General features: G+C 43.6%; 1 protein-coding gene across 4 annotated transcripts in view; it reads left to right on the forward strand.

Moving 5' to 3' along the window:
• The window catches only part of STK39 (serine/threonine kinase 39), a 482,653-nt gene that overhangs the window by 163,278 nt on the left and 294,671 nt on the right, over window positions 1-24,704 (forward strand). Inside the window, exon 1 of one of the 4 annotated variants that reach the window (XM_033860054.2) lies at window positions 10,458-10,904. The exons of 2 other annotated variants lie outside the window; for them this stretch is intronic. In XM_033860054.2, the coding sequence (XP_033715945.1) occupies window positions 10,712-10,904 (193 nt within the window). In that variant the 5' untranslated portion in view covers window positions 10,458-10,711. Of the gene's footprint in view, window positions 1-10,457; window positions 10,905-24,704 lie in introns of those variants that run through there. One more of the 4 variants, XM_019922314.3, reaches the window with a different exon arrangement.

A 24,704-nucleotide genomic window follows, 5' to 3' on the forward strand; every position in this document is an offset into this window, starting at 1 on the left:
ATTTAATTTAATTAATAAAATTTTGTTTAAAAGTTTTAATGTAATAATAGCGAATATGCCTTGTCATATAGGAATATAGTGCTGAGTTTAAGTTTTAGCCTTTGGAGTCAGAGCATGTTTGAATCCTGGTTCTGCTGCAGATAAACTGAGATTAGGGTTCGGTTTGTTATTTAACCATCATGACCTTCAATTTCTCCATCTATAAAAATGCACATAATGTGATCTACCTCAGCAGGTTGTAGGTAAAGATCAGTCAGGAGAATGTATCTAAAAATGCTTAGTGCAGTGTATCCATAAACTATAGCTATTGTTATTGTTGTAAAAGGAAATGCTTTGAATCATAGACATTCCTGAAAATTATCCTAAAGGAGTATATTATGATTCAATGTTATCTCTGTTATGAGGATTGAATTCTATTCATTCACTCAGTGATTCATTCACATGTGGGGTTCTGAAAGAGAAAGTCATACCAAAGTCTTCTTTATAGCAAAGGAAAAAAAATTTCTTTGTATCAAGAACAAAGCTTTTGTGGGACTTCCCTGGTGGTCCAATGGTTAAGACTCTACACTCCCAATGGAGGGGGGCTGAGTTCAATCCCTGGTCAGGGAACTAGATCCTGTATGCCATGACTAAAAGATCCCACATGCCGCAACTAAGACCAGGTGCAGCCAAATAAATAAATAAATAAATAAAAAGTATTTTTTTTAAAAAAGAAAAAAGTTTTTGTGGATTAACCTGATTAACTTATAGTAAGAATAGTCTTTCGAGACATCATTTTTAAAAAATTTATGTTATTGAAGTATAGTAAGTCCCCTACATACGAACAAGTTCCATTCGAGAGTGCGTTTGTAAGTCCAATTTGTTCATAAGTCCAACAAAGTTAGCCTGGGTACCCAACTAACACAATCAGCTATATAGTACTGTACTGTAATAGGTTTATAATACTTTTCACACAAATAATACATAAAAAACAAACACAAACAATAAAGAACATTTTTAATCTTACAGTACACTACCTTGAAGAGTACAGTAATACAGTACAACAGCTGGCATACAGGGGCTGGCATCAAGTGAACAGGCATGAAGAGTTACTGACTGGTGGAGGGAGAGGAGGTGGGAGGTGGTAGAGCTGAAAGATCGTCAGCAATAGGAGACGGAGGGCAAGCTGCAATTTCACTCACACCTGACGTTGATAGAATGAATGTTTGCATCTTTGAAAGTTTTCAACTTAAAGGTTCATATGTAGGGGACTTACTGTATAGTGATTTACAATGTTGTGTTAGTTTCTGGTGTACAACAAAGTGATTCCGTTTTATATATATATATATATATATATTCTTTTTTGTATTCTTTTCCATTATGGTTTACTACAAGATATTGAGTATAGTTCCCTGTGCTATACAGTAGGACCTTGTTGTTTATCCATCCTGTATATAATTGTTTGCATCTGCTAAACCCAAACTCCCAACCATCCCTCCCCCGCCCCCACCCCCCACCCACCCCGACCTTGGCAACCACAAGTCTGTTCTCTATGTCTGTGAGTCTGTTTCTGTTTTCTGGATAAGTTCATTTGTGTCACATTTTAGATTCTACATATAAGGATATGTAAATACTAAATATCATATAGTATTTGTCTTTCTCTGTCTGACTTACTTCACTTAGTATGATAATCTCTATGTCCATCCATGTTGCTGCAAATGGCATTATTTCATTCTTTTTTATGGCTGAGTAGTATTCCATTTTATATATGTTCCACATCTTCTTTATCATTCGTCTGTCAATGGACATTTAGGTTGTTTCCATGTCAAGGCATCATTTTTGAACCCTTCATATATTTAACACTGTCTGAAGTCAAAGTCATTTTGAGACGATTCCTTTCCATTCTGCTCTTCTCTCCCAGCTTCTGGGGTCTCTCCACCAAACCCAGGCCATCAGAGAATGGTTAAAATAAGACCCTGTGACCCAATAACTTGAATGCTCTAGTTTTGGAGTCTTTGAGTCAAAACTACAGTCATACTCACATGACCAGTCTCCGTCTCCCAAAACGACAAATTATTTGTTGACATGTCTGTCTGCCCCATTAGATGTTGTTTCTTTGAGAGTAAGGGATGGGGCTCATCCATCTTTCCATCATTCCACAACTCTATGCAGAAAGCTTGCACACAGTAGGTACACAGTTTGTTTCTTTAAAGTAATGTACTGAATAATATTTTATTCTAACCATTTCAATGAAAATATTTTTTTAAATAGTTACTCTTTCAATAGTTCTTATTTCAATTTTCTTATTACAAAAAGACTTAGTCCTTTTTAATGAGTATTTTGCTTTCATTGTCATTTGTTATGTCTAATTCCAGGAAAGCCACCAGTGACCACTGAGATTTTTAAAGCTGTCACCTATCTGGGAGCCCCCCCCCCCCCCCGACTCAGGTGCTTTTCTAGTTGTGGCTTTCCTGTGTCACAGTAATCTTCTCAGAACTATCACAGTTATTTTCAACTCTGGTTGCACATTAGAATCCCCACGCTGCCCAGTTTCTAGATGCAACTTATTATTTAGTAGAATCTAGGTGACACCCAGGCATGGGAAGTTTTAACAAGCTGGACAGGTGACTCTGATGTCCAAGCAGGTTGAAAACCACCTGGACCACCTATGTTTTACTCTTGGGGGGAGGGGTGACCAAAGTCTGCTCACCCTGGTCTAACCTGAGTGTGAGCTCTATGCCTTTTGAATCATGCTATGCAGAGTCTGCAAAATTCTGCTCCACTGGTCTGATGTGGACTAAAAATGTTTGGCCTGTGCAGTATTATTGTCTTATAATTGTGAAATATTTCAAGCGTACAGAACAGTAGGGTCACTAATGTAATAGAAACTCATGGACCTATCATCTAGTCTAACAAATCTTATCATTTTGCTATATTTATTACAGATTTTTATTAAAGCAATAAAACATTACAGATGCCATAGAAGCTCTTTATGTGCCTCTCCCCTGCCTACCCTCTCAAGGGATCACCACTGCCCAGAATTTGAAGTTTATCGCTCAGGCCCATGTTTCACTATGTATTTATTCAAAGACTGTGTTTAGCATTTTCTTGTTTTGAAACATTACGTATATGGTATCAGATTCTGTGCAGTCTTTTATAAAGTCAGGCCAATATTTAAAAATGGAAATATTTCACATAAAATCAGATTTGTTGGCTTCTCCTAAAACAACCAGAAGATCTGGCAGCACTGGGCGAGCTTTCTGGCATGATGGTATACCATGCTGGGCCAACGCTGGTCGGTGTGACACTGTCCCACTGCTCACACTGTGTAGACATATGTGCTTGCACCTGGGCTGTGTCTCCTTGGATGCAGGTCTGGCCCCTGATACTGAACTTCCTTCCGTCATGATTCTTTGCTTTCTTCAAGGCCATTTCTGCCGTCCTCTCCTAACTGCTTAATAGCAAAGGCATCTACCTCTCTAGCTGCCTCTAATATCTACCTCTCCTTCTGCTGTTTTGTTGCATTTTTATTTTATTTTATTTTTTTGCCATGTTGTGTGGCTTGTGGGATCTTAGTTCCCCGACCAGAGATTGAACCCCTGCCATGGCAGTGAAATTGCCGAGTCCTAACCATTGGACCGTCATGAATTCCCTCTTTCGTCTGGTTTTCATTTTCATTTTCTTGCTATTTCCTGCCATTTCTCTTAGAGTTCTTGCCTTTAGCAGCAGTAGGGCATGGGTTTTTTGGTTTTGATTTGTAGACTTTGCCAGTCAATAGTAAGAGAAGTGATTTATTTTGATCAGCAAATCAACCCATCATATGGCATCTCTGGGACCTCTGGTTTGGGCTAGTCTCCTTATTTTAAGTGTTGTTTACATGTTTCAGTAACTTGGGGGCAGCTGGGGTGCTGGAAGATTGGACACTGGATAAAATGGGATTGTATGGGTTATACAATTCTTAAGGGCTGAGATAGTTTTTGTAAGGCCAACTGGCCCGAGGCAGGGGAACGCAATCAGACTCACAGGTTGCATCAGACCGAAACTTTCCGGACCACCCAGTTCCAGAAACTGACCAGGAGACTTTCCGGACCACCCAGTTCCAGGAACTGACCTGGGGACTTTTCCACCCGGCCCAGCCTTCCCGCCTTTCGAGGGGCGGGACTAACGGTCCCAAGACTGGTGCAACCGGCACCGGATATTGCCACGATACCCGAAGAGACCACCAAATAAGGAGTAACCTGCGCCCTCCCGGATTCACCACACCCCTTTCCCTTCTTCCCCTATGAATTCTGCCCAAACCCTCGCCCGGGCGCGCCTTCTCTGGCCCCTTTGTCTCAGATCAGTGAACCTCGCCCGGGAGTGTTCCCAAATAAAGCTTGTTTAAGCTCTCCTCCGTTTCTTGGTGCCGTTCCTTACAGTTTTGTCTTTTATTTTTCTACAGCATTTGGCAAAGTGTCATGCAAATTATAGTCCCTAAAAATGTATTTACTGAATGAAAGAATATTAGTAAGTTAAATTATTAAATGTTTTATTACATACCCCTTATAAACCAGGGCAGCCCCTGACCCTCTTTTGTTTTTCAGAATACAGGTAACTCAACATGCCTCTCTGATAAAGATCTGAGGCTGGCATGGAGGCCGGAGAGGCAGAGATGAAAGAGTGTTCAGGGTTTGTTGATAGTTTTGGTGGGAGGATTTTTTTAATAGAGAGGAAAAGAGAGGCTTTGAGACATCCTTGGTGTTTGGAAAATTTTGAAGTTGAGAAGGGTTGAACAAAAATTTTCAGAAAATGCTGTTTTGTGTAATGAACAGGATTCCTATTTGAGATTCTTCAGTGGAGACAGCAATAAAGAATCAAATTGCTTTTAATTACATTTTTATGTCAGTCTGCCTGGGACAAGACTATCAGGTTTTAGACAGGTTAAAAGACATATATATGCCACAGATTTATGATAATGCCTTTGGATGTTTTAGCAAAGGGCAAGCCTTGCTAAATATGGAGGTCTTCCCTATGCATACAGAGAGTAGGGCTTCTAGTGAGACTTCTATCAGGACCCAAATCATAGTCAGAAACCTCTAAGGTAAGTGAAGAGGCATTAATTGTCACCAGAGCAATTTTGTCTGTAACATAAAATGCAATAGAAAGTCAGTTTCAACAGTAGGTTGGGAAATAAATGAAAACACGTGTCTGGAAGTTACAATTCATATAAGTTTAATTCCTTAAATCACATGAATTTAAAAAGCAGTGTCTTTGCAATCATTTAGCTTAAAATAGATTTAAGCCTCTCTTTCCATTTATGGTTGGGAAATAGGCACCAATGACTCCTTAACATTAAATTGTGTTAACCTGAGAAAACTGGATCACACCAGCTCTGGACTTGGGGTAACAGATATCATCAGCTGTGTCAGTGGCAAGCACATGACATCTCTATGGGTAAGCTCATTGTAGGATGCCTGGGTCTTCAAAGTTGGAAAGGTTCATATGTTCTCAAATGCATTTTTCAGATGGACATTTGACATCTGTGCTGAAAATTCATTCAGATATTTACTCTGCACTTTTTTGTGTTTTTTTTCCCCCCACTTAAAATTGGATTAAAAACAAGTTGTAGCGTAAGGTCCAGGGCTTTGGTAGAGTGATGGCTCCAAAGCAGTGGTTATTTCCATTGGTGCTCATTGCTAAATTTGGTCCAAATGAAATGCAGTTGGCTAAAGAACAAATCCCATAATCCCGCAGTATTACTTCCCTAGGGCTGCTGTAACAAAGTACCACAGACTTCAGTGGAGTAAAACAACAGAAATTGATTCTCTCCCAGCCTGGAGGCTAGAAGTCCAAAATCAAGGTATTAGCAGTGTTGGCTCCTACTGGAGGCTCTGAGGGAGAATCTGTGCCATGCCTCTCTCCTAGCTTCTGGTTGCTGCTGGCAATCTTTGGCATCCCTTCACGTGCAGACATATCGCTCCAGTTTCTGCCTCTCTCCTCACATGGCATCCTCCCTGTATCCCTGGGTCCAAATTTCCTCTTCTTGTAGGGATACCGGTCATTGGAATAGGCCCAGCCTAATCTATTTTGACCTAATCTTAACTTGCCAAGACCCTATTTGCAAATAAGGTCACATTCACAAGTGTTGGGGTTTGAGCCTTTGACACGTCTTTTGGGGCGATGCAGTTCAACCTGAGACCACCACCCTTGAGTCCCTCCCAGGAGGAAATTCTGGAGCCACTGCTATACTACTAAAGTGTGTCCCTGTGGGTAAGGTGTGTTACACATACCAACTCATTTCATCTTTACTGCAACCCAATCATCCTGGGATAATTGTCCCTATTTTAAGAAAACAGAAGCTCAGAGAGTTTGAGCTGCCAACTAGTAAGTGCAGATCAAGTATGTAAATCCAACTATTACAGACTTAAACCCATACCTTTTCTACTATGGCCCTGCTATCACTTTAACTCAAAAAAATTGGGTGCTTGTCTTTGGAAGCAATTGTTGAAATAAATGTTCAGCTCTGTCACAACTTTCCCCTCAAACATAGTTACTAAAACAGGAATTATAAGAGAGTTGAAAATGGGAAATATGGTTATAGATATTCTTCACACCCAAGAACATCTGGCCTTTTCTCACCAGGCAATGGAAGTGACTTTACAATAGATTATAGGTTAGCCATGGGAGAAGGACCACCTGTCAATCAAGAGAACCTCTCATTCCTTCAATAGAAGTATTTCTAAAACACTGTATACATTGTACTTGTGTTCATCTACTTTTTTAATGGATTTGGGCAATTTGACTTTTAAAGGAAACTCATCTGTCATTAAGTTCCATTTTTCTGCTCCTTAAATAATTCTTAAATCTACCCCCTCGTCATTATCCTCAATATCATGGCTTTATTCATATACACATTTCTCTAACTTTATTGCAGTGGCTTCCAAATCCGTCTCTCCGCCTCCAGTTTCCTCCCATCTAATCCACCCTTGGCATGGCTGACTCATTCTGATGCTTAAAAGCATGTTTTTATCCATTTAAAAAGTGTGATATTCATTCAACAAATATTTACTGAGGATATTCTGTGGCAGATGTTATTCCAGGCACTGGGATACGGCAATGAACCAAAGGAACAAAAATGCCTGCCCTCAGGGAGCTTATAGTCTGTACAGTTCATGATTGCCATTATTATAAATCTTTCTCTTCTATGTTTTGTTACAAATCTTGGCAGATAGGAATAATGATGAAGACATTGATAAGGGTTTTCATTTTATTGAACATTTACTGTGTCAGCCATTATGTTAAGCTGTTTACATACAAATTATGTTGTAACAACCCATGTCAAAGTTATGATGCTGATTTTGTGAATGAGGACATTGAGACTCAGAAAGTTAAAGTCAGTCCAAAGTCAGAGATTAAAAAAAAAATTGTTGTTGGTGGTAAGATTTGAATCTGGCACTTTCTTTCTTCAAGGTCTTGGCCACTACACTACACATCTTCTTTTAGATGTTCAAAAGGTTGTATAGGAGGAAAAGCTTTAACTTCTCAAATTTAGTAACTGGAGGCCTGTGAATTAAACTGACAAAAGACAGATTAGCAAGAGGAAAAAACACAGTTTATTTGCATGTGAAATGCACATTTGTGTGGGAGTACTCAGTGATGAATATCTCAAAGGGGTGGTTAGAATTGGGGGCTTATATACCATTTTAACAAAGGGTGATAAATTATGGAGAAGTGACTAGACAAGGAAAAGGGAGTTTGGGCTTCTGGGGGTATGGGTAAGTTGTGGGAAGGTAACTAGGAAATGTATGGGGGAAACTACTGGTAGATAAGAGTTGTTTGTGCAGACTCATCTCAGCACTATCTCCATGATAACATTCCTGGTATGGGAGAGGGGGCACCTTTGCAAATGGAAATTTCCTTTATAAATGGAAATTTCATTTACAAAAGGGCAATTTATGCCATGTTTTTAGGCAGACTGGGGGAGGGAAGAGAACTCTTCCTGTGTCTATTGTGTCTTAATTGCCTTCAGCTCAAAATAATTCTTATGCCAAAGTGGCATATTTGGGGTAGCATATTCTGATCCTCTTCAGGATTTGTGAATAACTAAACTCTATTTAAACTCTTTGTAATGCAAATAACCACTGCAATAATCTGTTTATAAAATGACAATTTTGTATATTCAGTTTACCTAAAGCAGTGATTTGCTCTTCAGAGGACATTTGGCAACATCTGGGGTCCTTTTTGATAGTCATGACTGACAGCGGGGGTACTACTGGCATCTAGTGAGTTGAGGCCAGGAGAACAGACCTCTACAACACAGAGAATAACCTGGCACAGAATATCAAAACTGCTCAAGTTAAGAAACCCTGACATATAATGAGGTAGTTGTAAACACTTAACAAAATTTGGCCTCTTATTTTTTCTTTCTAATGTTTTAAAGTCTCTGACTAAATGTAAATAAAGATAAATAAAGAATAAAGATATGTATTGAAATAATCGTTGTTTACATTTTAAAGGCTTCCTCCCCTGCCACCTTTCAGTTTAAATTTAGTAATAGGTTTTCAGGGGAAATTGCATATCAGTTAAATACTTTTTAAATACATATATTTCCTAGTTTTAAGTACCACTCTACTCAGTTGTTTATGGAAACATTAACTTAAAATTCGAATCCAATGCTTTTATATAATTTAAAAATATAATTCATGCTCTGTTCTTCATATATAAAAATGATGCCAAAGGCCACTGATAGTAAATGTTCTTTAAACTGATTTACTGGCAGTAGTGATGGGTCTGCACTCAGTCATCAGTTCTTACAAGTCATCATCCTAGGAGCCACTTGGAAAGTAGTCTGCTGGGTACAGATATCTGGTATATGACTACAGAACACTTGTTCTTTGTGGGAAACTAAGTGATCTGTGTTTGATTCAAATCTGTGCTATTGGTCTTGACAACATTATGTTTTCTTATTAAGTTCCAAGAACTTTCCTGGCCTTCACAGTTTCCCGGCCTTCATGGTTTGAAAGTCAAAATATAAATTCATGTGACAAAATGGAAGTCATATTCATTTAATCATTTTTCTTTTCCCTAAAAAATAGTCCTTAAATGTTCTTCGGCTTGGGAGTAGCACTTTAAGAGGTGAACAGTTACAGCATTCCTGTTCCCTATTCTTTCCCCCTTGAAACATCAGAGGCCTAGAATTTATTTGTTCTTGAAGTTGTCTGTTTCTTGACAGACATTAAAATTAATACAGTTTTCAAACACTCCTTCATAAAAGAATGTACAACTTCTCAGTTCAGCATAAATTTCTGTGTGTAGACCAGAGCACAGGAGTTGCTTTACCCCAAGTGTTCCATCATGCTGTGAGAGATTAAGCATACTCACCGTTCGGTTTCCGTCAGTATTTTGATTAGACATACAACGTTTCTCCTAATGAATTTCTGGGTTTCATCGGAATTATCTTTAAAAAAAATTTAAGGAGATTTTTGTATATAAACACGGGAGACAAAGTATCACAATCTGATTTTCTTTTTTTAATATGCTCATTATTCTTATTCAGTAGTCCTCATCATGAAAACGACACAAGATAATTTTGGCCAAATGACCATTATGACCATTGGGTCACTGCACCGTTTCACCTTAAGACAAGGATGGTGCAATCTTGGTCATCTATACCAGGGGAACACACAGAACATTCAGCGTTAAATATGACACCTGTAATTAGGAAGACCTATGGTTATACCATAGCAATTTTAAGGATGAGGTAATTTTGGGAGAGATGAACAGCAGCAATTGTTTCCAACGCAGTTTACTTATGCTGCGGTACAAACTTTGACAACCAGTATGCTCTGTAAAAGAAATGCCTGCTATCTGTTGTCCTAACGGGTTAATGTGGCTTGTTATTAAGGGTCTAAAATTTGAAATAGTGTCCAAAGTTTTCTTACACTTCTTATTCTAGCTGCACAGGCCCTTTCATCACCTCCCTCGGATCCAAGCGGCTTGGAACAAATGAGTAAAGTCTGTGAACAGCCAGAGACCTAAGGAATCATGTTTCACTAAGAAAAAACCAGAAGGGCTGCGATTAGATTAGGCAAGGTGGGGAAAGGGATATTGGCAGGTAGGTGGCCGGAAAGTTACAACTCGGGTTGTTTTTTAACTGGCGTCCTACAAATGGCCGGCGTGTAGGTGTCTCACTCGCTGACTTGTAAATGAACTTCAGGTTCTCTTTACTTGGGGAGACTTCTGAACCTGAGAACCTGGCGGCGGTTCAACGACCCCGTCCTCGGGGTCCCCAGGGGACATCTTCCGGAGAGTCCGACTGTCTGGGGCGAAGGCGCACGGAAAGCAGGGAGTGAGGGGGCGAGGAACGCGGGCCCCGAAAGCTAACCTAACCCGGCCTCGCTCCCCTCCGGTGGAAACTTCCCCGGCCGCAAGCAGGGCGGGAGAGGGCGGCGGGGCGGCGGTTCCCCTCGCGGAGACAGAGAACTGCGCGCGCGAGGCGCGGGGCGCGCGGCGAGCGCGGCAGCCGCCGCCTCCTCCCCTCCCCGCCTCCGGTGGCGCTGCCTCCTCCCTCCGCCCGGCTCGGCCTCCCTTGCTCCCTCCCCTCGTGGCTGGCTCCAGCGGCGGCGTCGGCGGCGGCGGGCGGGGAGGGCGTGCGCCGGTCGAGAGGTGTCGGCGGCGAGGGGAGGGAAGGGAAGTTTCAAGTGGAAGGTCGTCCGCCGGCCGGCGCGTCTTCTCGCTCTCCTCCGGCAGCATCATGGCGGAGCCGAGCGGTTCGCCCGTGCACGTCCAGCAGCCCCAGCAGGCGGCCCCGGTGACACCGGCGGCGGCGGCCCCGGCGGCCGCGACAGCAGCGCCGGCTCCGGTGGCACCCGGGGCCCCAGCCCCGGCGGCGCAGGCGGTCGGCTGGCCCATCTGCAGGGACGCGTACGAGCTGCAGGAGGTTATCGGTCAGTGCTGCGGGCGCGGCGGGGCTGGCTCAGCCTGGGCGCTGAGGCCGGGCGGGAGGCGCGACCTGGGCGGGAGGGGACGCGGGATGCTGGGCTTGCCTCCATGCACGCCCGGGAGGCAGAGCGGTCGGCTTCTGGGCCTACCGGCTTCAACAGCTTTTTTTTTTTTTTTTTTTTTTAATTTATTTGTTCGTTCCGTGAGCGCTGGTGCTGCAGGAGGCGGCGCGGCGGATGTGACTCGCACTGCAGACGAGCCGCATGCTGCAAACTTTTATCTCCCCGATCGCTGGGGCGGCGGAACTGGGGACCCGGCAATGCCGCCGCATTTTCTTCCTCCCGCGCGCCGGGCCCGCAGCCTGTGGTCGGTGGCCACGCGAGCCGCGGCCGGGGTGGGGTTGCGGGGGCGCCGCCCTCGGCTTCCAGCGCCCCCGCGCCGCGCCTTGGGGGCCGCGTCCTGGGGGACCCAGCGGGCGCAGCCGCGCCTCTGCTCTCCAAGCTCCGCGCCTCGGTCTCCCGTCAGCAGCCTCTCGGCGTGGGTAACCGGGCTACGTAGGAGTTGCGGAGGCCCAGGTTCTTTCCCGAGGCCGGGGAGGATGCTGGCCTCTCTGACAGCCGCTGCTCCACGCCCGCCTCACAGCCCGGCTCTCCGCGCCGCCCGGCGTTCCCGGGTACCCGCCTCTCGGTAGCTGGGCGCGCCGCCTACTGCCCAGCCCGGTCGCCCGTGGAAAGCAGGCACCCTGGCCTTCTGCCCTGCGCCGGGCCGATGCTTCCCTCTGGTCCAAGGCCGAGCTGCAAGAATGAAAGCCGAGGCTGTCGGTGATCTGCTCTCTGCCTTTCGGTGCCTTCTAGTCGGCCCACAAATACCACCTTATCTTACATTTTAAAAACTTGGCAAAGTCGAATGGCAAGAAGCCGGCATTACCTTTCCCTGGGCCAAACACGTGAAGGACCAGGAGAGTTGTGTTGGCCCTTATTGGATCATCTCGTCTGAGAGGCTTGTTAAACCCAGTTAGGGAACCCACCAGGTAAAGTGGGCCCTCAGCTTCTAACCTTACTGGCGCTGGGATGGGATGCTGCCTTCCCATATCTTGATATTTAAGTACGGTGATGAAAAAGGAATTCAGGATATTCCTCTTAAACTTTTTTTTTTCTTTTCATTAAAAAGAATGCTCCACTCCTCCCTTAAAAAAAATTAAAACAGATACTAAGAATTTCATTAGGTGTTTAAACGAGCCTTTATCATCTGCTACTGTGTGAATGAAACAGCATAGACTGAAATAAATACTGAAGGGCAGAACCCTAACCCTAACCTAGGCTATAAAAGCTCCAAATAACCTAAAATAAGCATCTGTACATAAAATTCTTTGAAAACCAAGAACTTTCATAACTTTTGGCCAAAGACCCTAAAAGCATGAGTCTTCCTGTCACTGCGTGGATTAAATATTTTCAAGGGCTTCTCAAAGCCTAGAGTATTTAGTGAAAACTCCTTTAACCTGGTAGCTAAGCCCCTTCGTCTTCCCAGTTTTAAGGCCTGCTCTCAACTGGCTTGCCCCCTCTCATATTCTGATTGCATTGATTGTATCCTGAATAGTCAGCTGTCTTAGGACCCGTCTGGCCTTCCATTCCTTGTTGCCTTTCACAGGCTCTTTAAGTGCCCATCTTTGTAGTGAATCTTACTCAGCTTTCAAGGCCAGTGTGAATGTTCTTGAGAAACCTTCTCCTTCTCCCAAGGCAAAGTGTGGTGGCTTCTGCCCCTCTTTTTATATCTCACTGCATGTAACTCCATAATTTTTATGTGGTCAACAAAATCTAAAGGCCTACTATGTCCCAAGCATCGTGCTAGGTGCTAGCAATATAGAAATTAATAAAAATTGTCCCTGCCTTCAAGGACTTCCCAAGTAAACGACTCTGTAAGATGTGATGAGTGAGCACTGGTAGAGCACAAAGGAGGGATTGACTGCTAGGAGAAATAAGGAAACAGGGTATTCCACAGAAGACATCTGAGCTGAATTTTGAAGTCTGAGTAAGTTTGTAAGGTGCCTGATTATTTCCATTGCTGCCTTTCCTAGCTAGGAGTTCCTAGCTGTGAACTCTTCCAGGGTCTTATTTCTCCCTCTGTCTCCAGCACATAGGGATGATGCATACAAGTTGAATGATGGTATCAGCCACATAGTTTCCATAGGGTCAGGACCAGCACTTACTTATAATCAATTTATATGCTTATTTTGTTAATTATTAGGGTCAGTATGCAAGCTTTGCTTTTTTAAAACAATGTTCTGAGCTGATCAGTTTTGTCAACTAAACTGAAGAAAATCTTAGTTTAATTAAGGTGAGGGGATTGATTGCAGGGCTTCCTTCTGCTTGCAGTAGCAGCATTGTTAATTATGGTTGGTCCATTTAATTAAAAAGAAATTTACCTGAGGAATTTTCAAGCAGAAACACCTGCTTATTACTTCTACATTGATTTTTGCGCATTCACAGTGTGGAAAGGGCTTTTCTGCATTTAAAATTTATCTCGTAATTTTCCAACTGAAAGAGATGGCCTGTGGGGGGGCCGTGTTGAAGTCAAGTTGCTGGAATAGGGCTTTCCAGGGTCTTAATGTTTATAGGGAATTACAAACCCATTTCCATTTAGCGTTTAATGCTTGTTAAGTAATGAAGAGTGAACTTGCAGTTAAGCACTTCTGCTTAAACATTACACGCAGAAGTTAGTAGTTCAAACATTGGACCAGTTTCGACACGAGTGCGGTTGGACAGCCTTGGCCTCTCCCGGCCACAAGGCAGGTGTCATATGATAGGGCTGCGACAGTGTGAACCGTGACCAGCAGGAGGCTCAGATGTGCCTGAGCAGAAGGCCAAGAGAGGCAAGGTGTTTTAGCTTTGCAGCGTGGCACCGAGCACTTTTTCTTCTTCGTTTCCTTCTGGCAGAGGTTGGGGGTCTCAAGATTAGAGGAGAAGAGGCTTACTAAAGTCCAAACAAAGCAGGTTCAGTTGTTCGACTTCTGTTTTAGAAAAATAAACACAGGATTTTGCAAGTCTAAAAATAAAGTTTTCTCTTTGTTATATTGTTCTTGTGTGGTGAAGGATCAGTGGAGAGTTTGTAATGGTAGTCTGGTTCTAAAGTTTGTGTGCGACCTGGAAATGATGTACAATCTATTGGAGGGAGCTTTATACTTAGGGGTTAACCATGTTATGAAATGATTAAATTCCTTGTTTTAGCCATCAATATGAGTAGATTTCAAATATTTCTGTCTCCTATAGAAATAACTGGTCATGGGAGGTGTTCTAGCTTAATACTCTTCAGCCTCATCAATCCTTGTTCCTCAACCCCCCCCCCGCCATCTCTCAGATTCGCTCTTTAGAAGTATATGGGGCACCCAAAGATATGCTAGTTGAAAAATTAGTTTATTTGTTGGTGGTATTAATATTATCACTTTGATTTGCTAAACAAAGAACAAAAAGTGAATCATGTAAATGTTGACTTGGGCTTCCTTAATCGATTGAACAGCCTCAAGGAACTTTCCTGTCAAAGAGTTATATTCAATGCAGTATCAGTTTCCTTATTAGAATCGGATAGTTCTAGCAGGGTCTGTTATCTTTGTTGGTTTTCCTCTGAGAAACACTAAATAGACCCATGCCTCAGAGCATGTTTGATTTTCTTAGATACTTTTTGCAGGATGAGTCTGTCTGTAGTTTTGCACCTTATTTCTCAGCGTTGCTTCACTTTTATCCTGGGCAGTCATTTAGAGTGATCCAAAAGTACCACCTGCTGCATTTCTGGTTCTAGTCAACAAAAAGAATTTGGTTCCTAGACTCCTAACTGTAGTTTGACAGAGGGGTTCTCAAGTACTCTGTTTTCTCTCCCGGGAGCTTTGTTTAACCATTCCGGTGTATCTTCCCCAGGCACAAGTAATAGGCAACTCTCCAGGTCTTCAAGGAGCAGTAGCCCAGAGCTCTGATCTGTGCTCTCAGAGGTTCTGTGGAGCTCTGTGGTTTAGGGATTAGAACTGGTTTTATAGATGTTCTAGAGGGATCTTGAGGACAGTGGAACCATACTGCGTCACACTCTTTTGCACAGGACCTCAGAGGCCTGGAGCACTGAGTGTGTATTTTAATCTCCCAGACCTTTAAGCCGGGCTGCTTTGCTGTTGCTGTCAGTTGTTAATTTGCCTTTTATTTATTTATTTATTTGGCTGCGCTGGGTCTTAGTTGCAGCACGCGGGATCTTTAGTTGGGGCATGCGGGCTCCTTAGTTGGGGCATGTGGGCTCGTAGTTGGGGCATGCATGCGGGATCTAGTTCCCTGACCAGGGATAGAACCTGGGCCCCCTGCGTTGGGAGCGCTGAGTATTAACCACTGGACCACCAGGGAAGTCCCATGTTGGCTTTTTTTTTTTTTTTAGAAGAAACAGAGTCCTGAGATGCTTAGCTTCGCGCAGGTGTTTTGATTTTCATATCGTTTCACTATTTTTTTTTTGTAAAGAGAAAAATGTATATAGAACTGCTCTTTTCTTTTTTTTCATTATTGTGGTAAAATATACAAATATAGGTAACATAAGACTTACCATTTTAACCATTTTCTAAGTGTACAGTTCGGTGGTGTTAATTAATTCAATAGAAATGCTTTTAAATGTGCTGTTCAAACTGGCATGTGGGAAAAATCTCTGGGTTAAGAGAAGCTAATGTTAGAATTTCTATAATACTTTATGCATTTGCTTTGTGACAGATAAAATTATAAATTTCCCCCTGTCTCTTATAAGTCTGTTGCATCCTCCATTTTTGATGGTGTTGGAGAGTAAATTAAAACGTGGCGGGCTCTGGAGTGAGATGGCCTGGCAGTGGCAGTCGCTGGCCTCGCGACCTTGAGCCAGTTATTTGGAGGTGTCTGTACTCGGTTTCCTCATTTTCGACCTGGAGATGATAACGATAGGGTTGCAGAGAAAGGGAGACTCTGGAGCACTTAGAACAGTGCCTGGCACAGGGCGAGCTCTCCGGGAGTCTGAGCCTGCGCTGCCGTGCGCTGCGCCGGCTGATCAGCTCCGAGTTACCGGCAGAGAATACTGCCCTGACTCTGGCCAGACTGTGGAGCGTCCTGTAGAGTTTCTCTGCTCAGTTGGCATCAGGGAGTTTGCAGGAGGGGGAGTTGGCCCGCGAGCCCCCGCCTTTCAGTGGGCGGCGCCTTCCAGTGGGCTGCTGGCGGGGCAGCCTGAGGCCCCTGCGGGGAGGTAGCTGCAGAGACCTGTGGAACAGGACAGCTCGGGGCCTCGGGTGCCAGATGGCCCTCTGACAAGTGGTGAGAGCATCCTGCGGGAAGGTTGCTGGAGGTACGGCCCGTCGCGAAAGGGCTCTGTGAGCAACCTGCTCCGACTGCATTTTTCTCCCACCTCTGCATCCGCCCTGCGGAGGCTGCCGTGCTGGCAGGAAATGCTGCTGACTAAAAGAAATGGTCACTGTGTGCCCCAGCGGGTCAGGGGACGGGGCATTTGTCTGCAGATCAGGTCATCACTGTTGCTCTCCTGTCTCCTTCCTTGCCTTGCTGCTCTTCCCTCTACTTATAAATATTCTCGTCTCCCTCTAATCATTCACAGCAAAAGAGAACAAAACACCGACACTCTCACTACTCCTTCTTCCTCTAGCTCCTGCCTTATCTCTTTCCTTCCCTTCCCAGTGGAGAACCTCCCATCCACTTCTCAGCTCACTGCAATCTGGCGTCTGCCCTCTTGCTAAGAAGCCAAAATTGGAATGTCCACAGTCACCGTGACCTTCTGTGGCTGCAGCCAGTGGACACTGCAGGCTTTCCCTCTCTTCCTCTCTCTGCAGGAGTCGGCACCATCTGCCGTTTCTCCTGCTCCTTCCCCGCGTATCTCTGCTCCAGGATCCACTTCTCTATGGGTCTGAGGCTTCAACCACTGCCTAAAATGCCCAGGGCCTCTCTGGTCTTTGGACTGGTATGAGGGCTGTCTTTTAAACATCTTTGTTTAGATACTTCACAGAACTTCATACTCACAGTGAAACTCACTGCCTCGCCACCTTTGCTTCATCGTAATCCTGCTCCTTCAACGTTCTCCATCTTACACAAGACCCTTGAGTGTGAAGCAGAAACATGCTGCTCAGCCTGCGCTTGCCCGTCTCCCTTCTCTCCCACATCTGATTGGTCCTCAGTCCTCAATACTCTGCGTGCTGGATCCCTTCTCTGATCTGTCTCTCACTCTTCCTCTTGGCCATTGCCAGTTCAGTTCGGGCTCTTATCAGTTCTTAACTTGGATGACTGTAATGACTTCCTGACCAGGTTCCTTGTCTGCAGCCTTGCTTCCAGCTCTAGTGTGCCGTGCTACCAAAGCGATACTGCTGTACCCAAAGTTTTATCAGTTAACCCTAGGCTTAAACGCTTTTAGTGGCTCTTCCATCATCCTTAAGATGAACTCTGAGCAGGTGTTTAAGGCCTTCGGGAATTGTCTCTTGCCTCCCATTCACTGTTTCCCCCCTCTGCCCCACACCCTTTGTCATTTCTATTCTCAGGACAGACTCGCAGCCAGTGGGAACCTTTTTGCAGTTGCTGAAATGCTTCATGCTTTCTCAGCCCCTGCTAGGCAAGTTTTCCCTGTGCTTGGAACACCCTTGCACACCCCTTCCGTTCCATTTTCATGTATTTAACAGAGAACTCCGGTCTCTCCTTTTAAGCGTTACCTTTATTGAAGTATAATATGCACAAGGAAGAGTATACATGTCATAAATGTATAGCTTGATGCGTGTCCATAAACGGAGCCCACCCTGATCCGGTCTCCCTTTTAAGACCCGGAATAAATGATTTCACAGAAACAGCCTCTGCCCCTGAACCGCCTTCCCCTCTGCTCCTCTCTTGTCTCTTTCACCCCTGGTGGTCCTCATACCCTGTGCAGATGGTTTGCCTCCTTGCCCATCCCGGCACTCCTCCTTGAGGACAGGCCTTTGGCCTCCATAGCCCACACCTCCTATTAAAGATTCGCTAAGTGTTTTCTGGATGAAGGTCTGAATTTTAGGGATAAATGCCCTCCCACCCCCTGTGGAAGAGGAACCTTGCCTCGCTTCTGAATATTTGCCTCCTTGGATCCTGAAGATTTAATCTTGCCTGTGGTTAATGATGATGCTTATTCAGTTGCGTTTGGGCCAATCAGCTTAAAGGGCTCTGTAGAAATTAGCTCATTAATCCTCCCAGATCAAGAGTAAGCACTTTGAGTACTTGCACCTGCCTGTGCTGTGCAGGCAGGCAGGCAGCCAGCCAGAGGCCTGGCTTTCCTGAGGTCATTGTTCTGCGAGGTGGCCTCTGCAGATTAAAGGACCCGGAGCTCCCTGCCACAGTCTCTGCGTCCTTTCACTCAGGCATTGCAGAGCAGGGTGGGGGAAGTCCTAGCGCGCCTCTCCTCTTCTTCAGAGCTTTCCTTTCTTGAGTGTACCCATGAGCTCTCTCTTGCTGTTTGTGTAGTTATATATAACCCAACCTTGAAGATCTGTGGGCCTTCTTGCTGTGTAGAAATCAGGACTGTTGAAGAAGATCAGGGATACAGGTGAAACACAGCAGCAGAATATCAGACGGGTGGTTTTCAAAGGTTGATACGATGGCAGGAATTGTATTTTTATAAGTGACAAGGGACTGGGGGGTGATAGGATTGGTGTGGTACATGCTAAGACCATAGAACTGGATCTTTTAAAGTCAAAACCAGTCTAATAGGTATTGTAATTCCTCTGTGGTGTATTTTTGGGAAAGGTTTTTTTCCCCATTAAAAAAAAAAATTCTCCATGTAATCAAGTGAGGTTTTACGTTTTCCTCCAGGACAGTTTTGCTTAAATTATCCCCAAACAACTCCAAGATGGCTGAAGTGATTCAAGTGCTTCAGGTGTTTCTTTTTCCAAATCCGCTGTTCATTGGTCAAGTTTTTGCTGCTAAAGAAGAATTCAGTATGTTAATTAGAAAGGCATTTTAGATTCGGCTTAACTGGAAAGTAGAGGAGAAATAGCAGTCCTTTAGACAATGGATCGGCAGAGCTTTAGTTCAGAATTGATTTACATAAACACTTTGGGAACCTGATGTCAGTAAATGCTGATGTATTTCAAGTTTCTTCCCATTTGCCAAACAAATATTTGGGAATAAACTCTCACTTAAAGCTTTAAAAAACTTCTTGGACATTGAGGAATTAGATGAATTGACCTTTTAAACTAATTGTATATTTTGATGTATGGGAAAACATCATTTTAAGATAGAACTTAAAACATCATTTTAAAATAGTTTTATCTTCAAACTTCTTCCTAGTAAGTGGCATTTAGTATAACTCAGAGGCCTAGTCTGGGTGTTCATTCACTTCTTCGCTCAGGTGAAAATACACATCCTTGTGACATTTATGGGGTTCAGGTTTCCAACGTTTAGTCACTGATGTACCAGAAGAACTAGTATGGTAAGTAGAGACGGATGACTTTCTATCATGTGAATGATAGATCTTCATTGGGGGAGTGTTTTAGAAGCCAGTGACCTGTGACAATTCTGAAACTTCTCACAATCACTCTATTTGATGGTTGAGGTCTTAGAAGAACTTGTGATCTTGTTTTGAACGGTAGCATCAGTTTGTACCGGGGCTTGTAATAAGGGGCATCCCTACTGGTTTCTTTCCTGCTCTGTTTTGTTTGGGGATTGAAAAGGATTCATTTTATGGATTGGTTCCTATTGGCGTATCTTGTGTTGTTGACATTTTACTTTGAATTATTTGGTCTGTCCTTCCTTCTTCCCTCCCTCACTTCATCCTTTCCTCCCTTCCTTTCCTTTCTTCCTTCCTTTGAAATTGGCAATGTCACCAGCCCCTTTCTTAATTATGAGATGACTCAAGAAAGCAGGGGAAGAGAGTGCCCAGGGGTAGGAATGATAGGTCAGTGCTGGCTTTTTAAGGTCAGCTCCTAAGTGAGGAATAGCATAGGAATATAGGGGGATAATGAAATTTAATTTTGGAGGAAACTGAAGAGAAAGTCCATTCCTGTTCCTTTGTTTCTACAACTGAAGATTCTAACAACCTAACTTAATTTGCCTGTGGTCCAGAAGTCCTTAGAATCTCAGGCCGATGCTTCCTACCCGGTTCAGTGTTTCTTTTTTTCCTTATATTTTGGCTGCGTTGGGTCTTCGTTGCTGCGCGGCTTTCTGTAGTTGCGGTGACCAGCGGCTATTCTTTGTTGCGGTACGCCGGCTTCTCCATGCGGTGCTTGGGCCTCTCATTGCCGTGGCTTGTCTTTGTTGTGGAACGTGGGCTCTAGGTGTGCGGGCTCAGTAGTTGTGGCTCGTGGGCTCTAGACCGCAGGCTCAGTAGTTGTGGTGCTTGGGCTTGGTTGCTCCCCAGCATGTGGGATCTTCCCGGACCAGGGCTCGCACCTGTGTCCCCTGCATTGGCAGGTGGATTCTTAACCGCTGCGCCACCAGGGAAGTTCCCAGTTCAGTGTTTTCTTCTACTTACATCATGTTGATTCCTCATTGGTGGGAAGGAGGAAGTTAGAAATGTTATCGACTCAGTGAATTTTATAACTACCATTTTAATGAAGTAAATATATATCTTATCTGGGAACATATTTACCGTATAGATTTTATAGTAAAAATCTTTCTTTAGAGGGGTTGAAATGATCTTTATATATCTTTCTTCATTAGAGCATGTTTATTTAACACATAAACCAGGTGATATATAAACATAAAAGTTTCATTTCACCTATCATCTTTTGCCTGGCTGTTAGAATAGACTATAAATATATATTTTTAAAATTAATTAACTTATTTATTTTTGGCTGCGTTGGGTCTTTGTTGCTGCGTGGGCTTTTCTCTAGTTGCGGTGAGCAGGGGCTACTCTTCGTTGCGGTGCGTGGGCTTCTCATTGCGGTGGCTTCTCTTGTTGTGGAGCACGGGCTCTAGGTGTGCAGTTTCAGTAGTTGTGGCTCGCGGGCTCTAGAGCGCAGGCTCAGTAGTTGTGGCGCACGGGCTTAGTTGCTCCGTGGCATGTGGGATCTTCCCGGACCAGGGCTCGAACCCGTGTCCCCTGCATTGGCAGGAGGATTCTTAACCACTGTGCCACCAGGGAAGCCCTAGACTATATTTTTAATCCTTAGTTAGAACCTGTCAGTGAGGTGGAACCTGTCAGTGTGTGTGTGTGTGAGAGTGTGTGAGTGAGAGAGAGAGAGAGAGAGAGAGAGAGAGAGAGAGAGAAATGGCAAATAAAAGGTTGAGGAGCAGGAAATAGATGTACTTCAGGGCTGATCATTAGCTGGAGCAGAGCTTCTGCACTAGAGCCAGGTCCCTGCTGCCAGGCTGATAACTTTATAGCAGTCAGAGCAGCAACGGCATTCCTAGCAGTGTCTAGTTCTGAGCTGTCCGGAATGGTAGCCACTAGCCACATGTGGCTATTTCAGTTTGAATTAATTAAAATTAAATAAATTTTGGGGTGGAAAGGAATGAAGAGGCAGAGCACAGAGGATGTTTAGGGCAGTGAAAGTGTGATACCATATACCAGTGTGATACCATAATGATGGATACGTGTCATACATTTGTCCAAACCCACAGAATGTACAACACAGAGGGTGAGCCCTAACGTAAACAGTGGGCTTTGAATGCCAAGGATGTGTCAGTGTAAGTTCATCAGTTGTAGCAAATGTACCACTCTTTTGGGGGATGTTGGTAATGCTGGAGGCTGTGCATGTGTGGGAGCAGGGGGTACATGGGAAGTCTCTGCCTTCTTCTCAATTTTGCTGTGACCCTAAAACTGCTTTAAAACAATAAAGTCTTTAAAAATGAAATAACATACAGTTCCTGAGTGACACGAGCCACATTTTCAAGTGCAGCCAACTGTGACTACTGCAGCTGAGGAGCTGTATTTTATTTATTTAATTTTAGGTCTATAACCTGCACTGTCCAGTAAAGTACCTTACTGGATAGTGCGGATACAGATTACTTCCATCACCACAAAAAGTCTTACTGGAGAGTGCTGGATGGTAATTTCTCAGAAATGTTCAGAAACTGACTAAATATTATTATGATGGCTGTAAATATCCCGAGGCTACCTCCTGATAACATGCTAAGGCATCGCCACTGACTTAGAAGTACAAAAGGAGACAAACAGTGCTAACCTGATTAAAAAAAAAAAATTGTTTTCACCCTGTGCTCTATTAGAAAGCGAATTGATTCATATTTTCAGAAGGACAGTTATTTTTTGTGTATGGTGAAACAGATACCCCTGCTGACGTAGAAAGACAGTTTTGAAGTATGAGTTTTTATCTTACTCACTTAACTCATTCTAGGATATTCTTGTGATTACTGTAAACACGGAATCCTCCCGAATGAGATCCAGTATTTTCAGAAGTATCAAAATGTTACATTTCCTTGAGAAATCACTTCAGAGTCTTGGGGCTGGATGTGGTAGACAGAATCACTTCAGTTTATCTTCTTTTATGTAATGAAGTAAGAAAGAACTGACAAAATAGTTTTTTTGGTGAAATTACAAAGACGTTGTGAAATTAACTCCACTTAGAAAAAAAATGATACCTGTGTCAGTTTTAGTCACTTAAATGGTGAGTTTGAATCATGGTCCCTTCTTTTCCCTTGATTTTAAAACATTTCGGTAATTGAGTAATTAAAGGATTTAATAGTTTAGTCTAAGTTATATAACACAAAGCAAATAAAACGTTCAGTATTGAAGTCAGTACCTTAACAGAAATTCAAACTCAGTCATCACTGTTTGGTTAGGACACCTTTTTTGTTAGGAGAGGGAATTAATGACATAGGGGTGGGTGAAAACAAATATCTGTGTAGGGAGATTAACTGGGTTTAATTTTGGGCAATTCAGAAACAGTTTGTACTTTCTTATGTTTAGTGTCCCTAGGGTGACTGGGGCCGCCACAGAAAATGCTTTACTATGTAATCCTTTTTTATTTTTCCTCGTAGATGCCCTTTCAAGTTTCTGGAGTCCTAAATCCAGTGCCTGACCTTCAACAAGGGCCGTTGCGGAAACATTTTTAATATGGCAGTTTGGGTGGCTGAAATAGTACTAGGGGAAGTGTCTCTGTGTATTTTCAAATTAATGATCATTAGGACAAATTTAAGAATAGTGATATTTTTGGCATAAGTCTAGATCAGGACTAGATTGTATATCTTTACTAAAATAAATTCTCATTGGTTGTTTAAAAAGTGACAGTCTCGGGCTTCCCTGGTGGCGCAGTGGTTGAGAGTCCGCCTGCCGATGCAGGGGACACGGGCTCGTGCCCCGGTCCGGGAAGATCCCACATGCCGCGGAGCGGCTGGGCCCGTGAGCCATGGCTGCTGAGCCTGCGCATCCGGAGCCTGTGCTCCACAACGGGAGAGGCCACAACAGTGAGAGGCCCGCGTACCGCAAAAAAAAAAAAAAAAAAGTGACAGTCTCTAGGGTGAAGAGATAATGAGCCTCTTAGTTCATCTATAGCCATCTTCCTGATTGTTTCCATAGAAGCAGCAAGACTGTTTAAAGGCTATAATTTCATGTCCTACTCTGCAGAGCCCATTAAAAATAGGCAACATAGGCGGCTTTGTAGCTTATATATTTGCTTAAATAGTCTTAAAGACAAAGAGGGTAACTGCTGTGCGGTCACTGGGATAGGTAAACATTGCAGTCAGGCACTTGTTTGGCTTTTGCTTATAGGTTATGGTCCATTTAGCCTCCTGTATTAAGAGTGACATTTTTGGGAGTTCCATGGTGGCCTAGTGGTTAAGGATTCTGGGCTTTCACTGCCATGGCCTGGGTTCAATCTCTGGTTGGGGAAGATCCCACAAGCTGTGTGGCATGGCCAAAAAAGGAGAGTGACATTGTTCTCAGCTATACGTAGTTGTTTAAAAATGAAATATTCTCTTGGAGCTCCTTGGAAGAAAGGGAGTGACAAAAATGTGAAAAGGTGGTATTTATGGGGTCTGACCAACTTTAAAATTAATCATATCAGGACTGATATGCACAAGAAGTATTGTTTCCTTCAAGGGGACATAGTGGAAGGGGGTCCACTTATACTTTATAGCGACATTTTATTTTAAATTAAAAAATTACCCATTTCTATCAGCCCTCTAATGAAGAAACGAGACTGATTTTCTAATGTGACATTAATTTGCTCTTGAGGTATTGCCCAAGCTGTTTTTATCAGTTGTAGCTTGATCAGAATCGTTATTTAGCCTTACACAATGACTCTCGTCTGAACAGTGCTGTTAGTTGTTTAAAGTCAGTTTTGTTTACTGTTATTTTTAATAGATTCTGCATCACTGCTTCATAGAAGTAATGAGATTATCTGGGACTGTGGTTTGCAATTACAACGAGCAATTTGTCTAGAGGCAGGGATAGCAATAGCAAAAGCTGAGGGACTGTGAGGATGTGTAATAGAGGGGTTGGGTGTGAGATTCCAAAACCAGATCTGTGAAGCCAGAGACAAGATGGGATCATTGGAAGACAAAGACTAGCATGAGGCACCAAAAGACTCTGAGCAGGAGTGAATAAGATGGAGAGTAAGGACTCAGGGACATTTCCACGTTTTGCAGGGGTTCAGCAAGGGGCCAAGGCAAGTAGGGACAATGTAACTTTTCTCAGAAAGTTTTAGTGGCAGCATCTTGCTGAGGTGGGCCCCTCATTTGAAGCTTTGCCTTCAAGGGAGGTGTCTCTGATGAACAGAAAGGCTCAGTGCTGATGGTCTCTGCGTCAGCTATGTATAGCTGTGTAACAAACCACCCCAAAACTTAATGGCTTAATATAATGACCTTTTTATTTGCTTACAGTTCCATGGGTTGGCAGTTTGG

Source organism: Tursiops truncatus, chromosome 7 (genome assembly GCF_011762595.2).
Source record: "Tursiops truncatus isolate mTurTru1 chromosome 7, mTurTru1.mat.Y, whole genome shotgun sequence".
Taxonomy (NCBI): Eukaryota; Metazoa; Chordata; class Mammalia; order Artiodactyla; family Delphinidae; genus Tursiops; species Tursiops truncatus.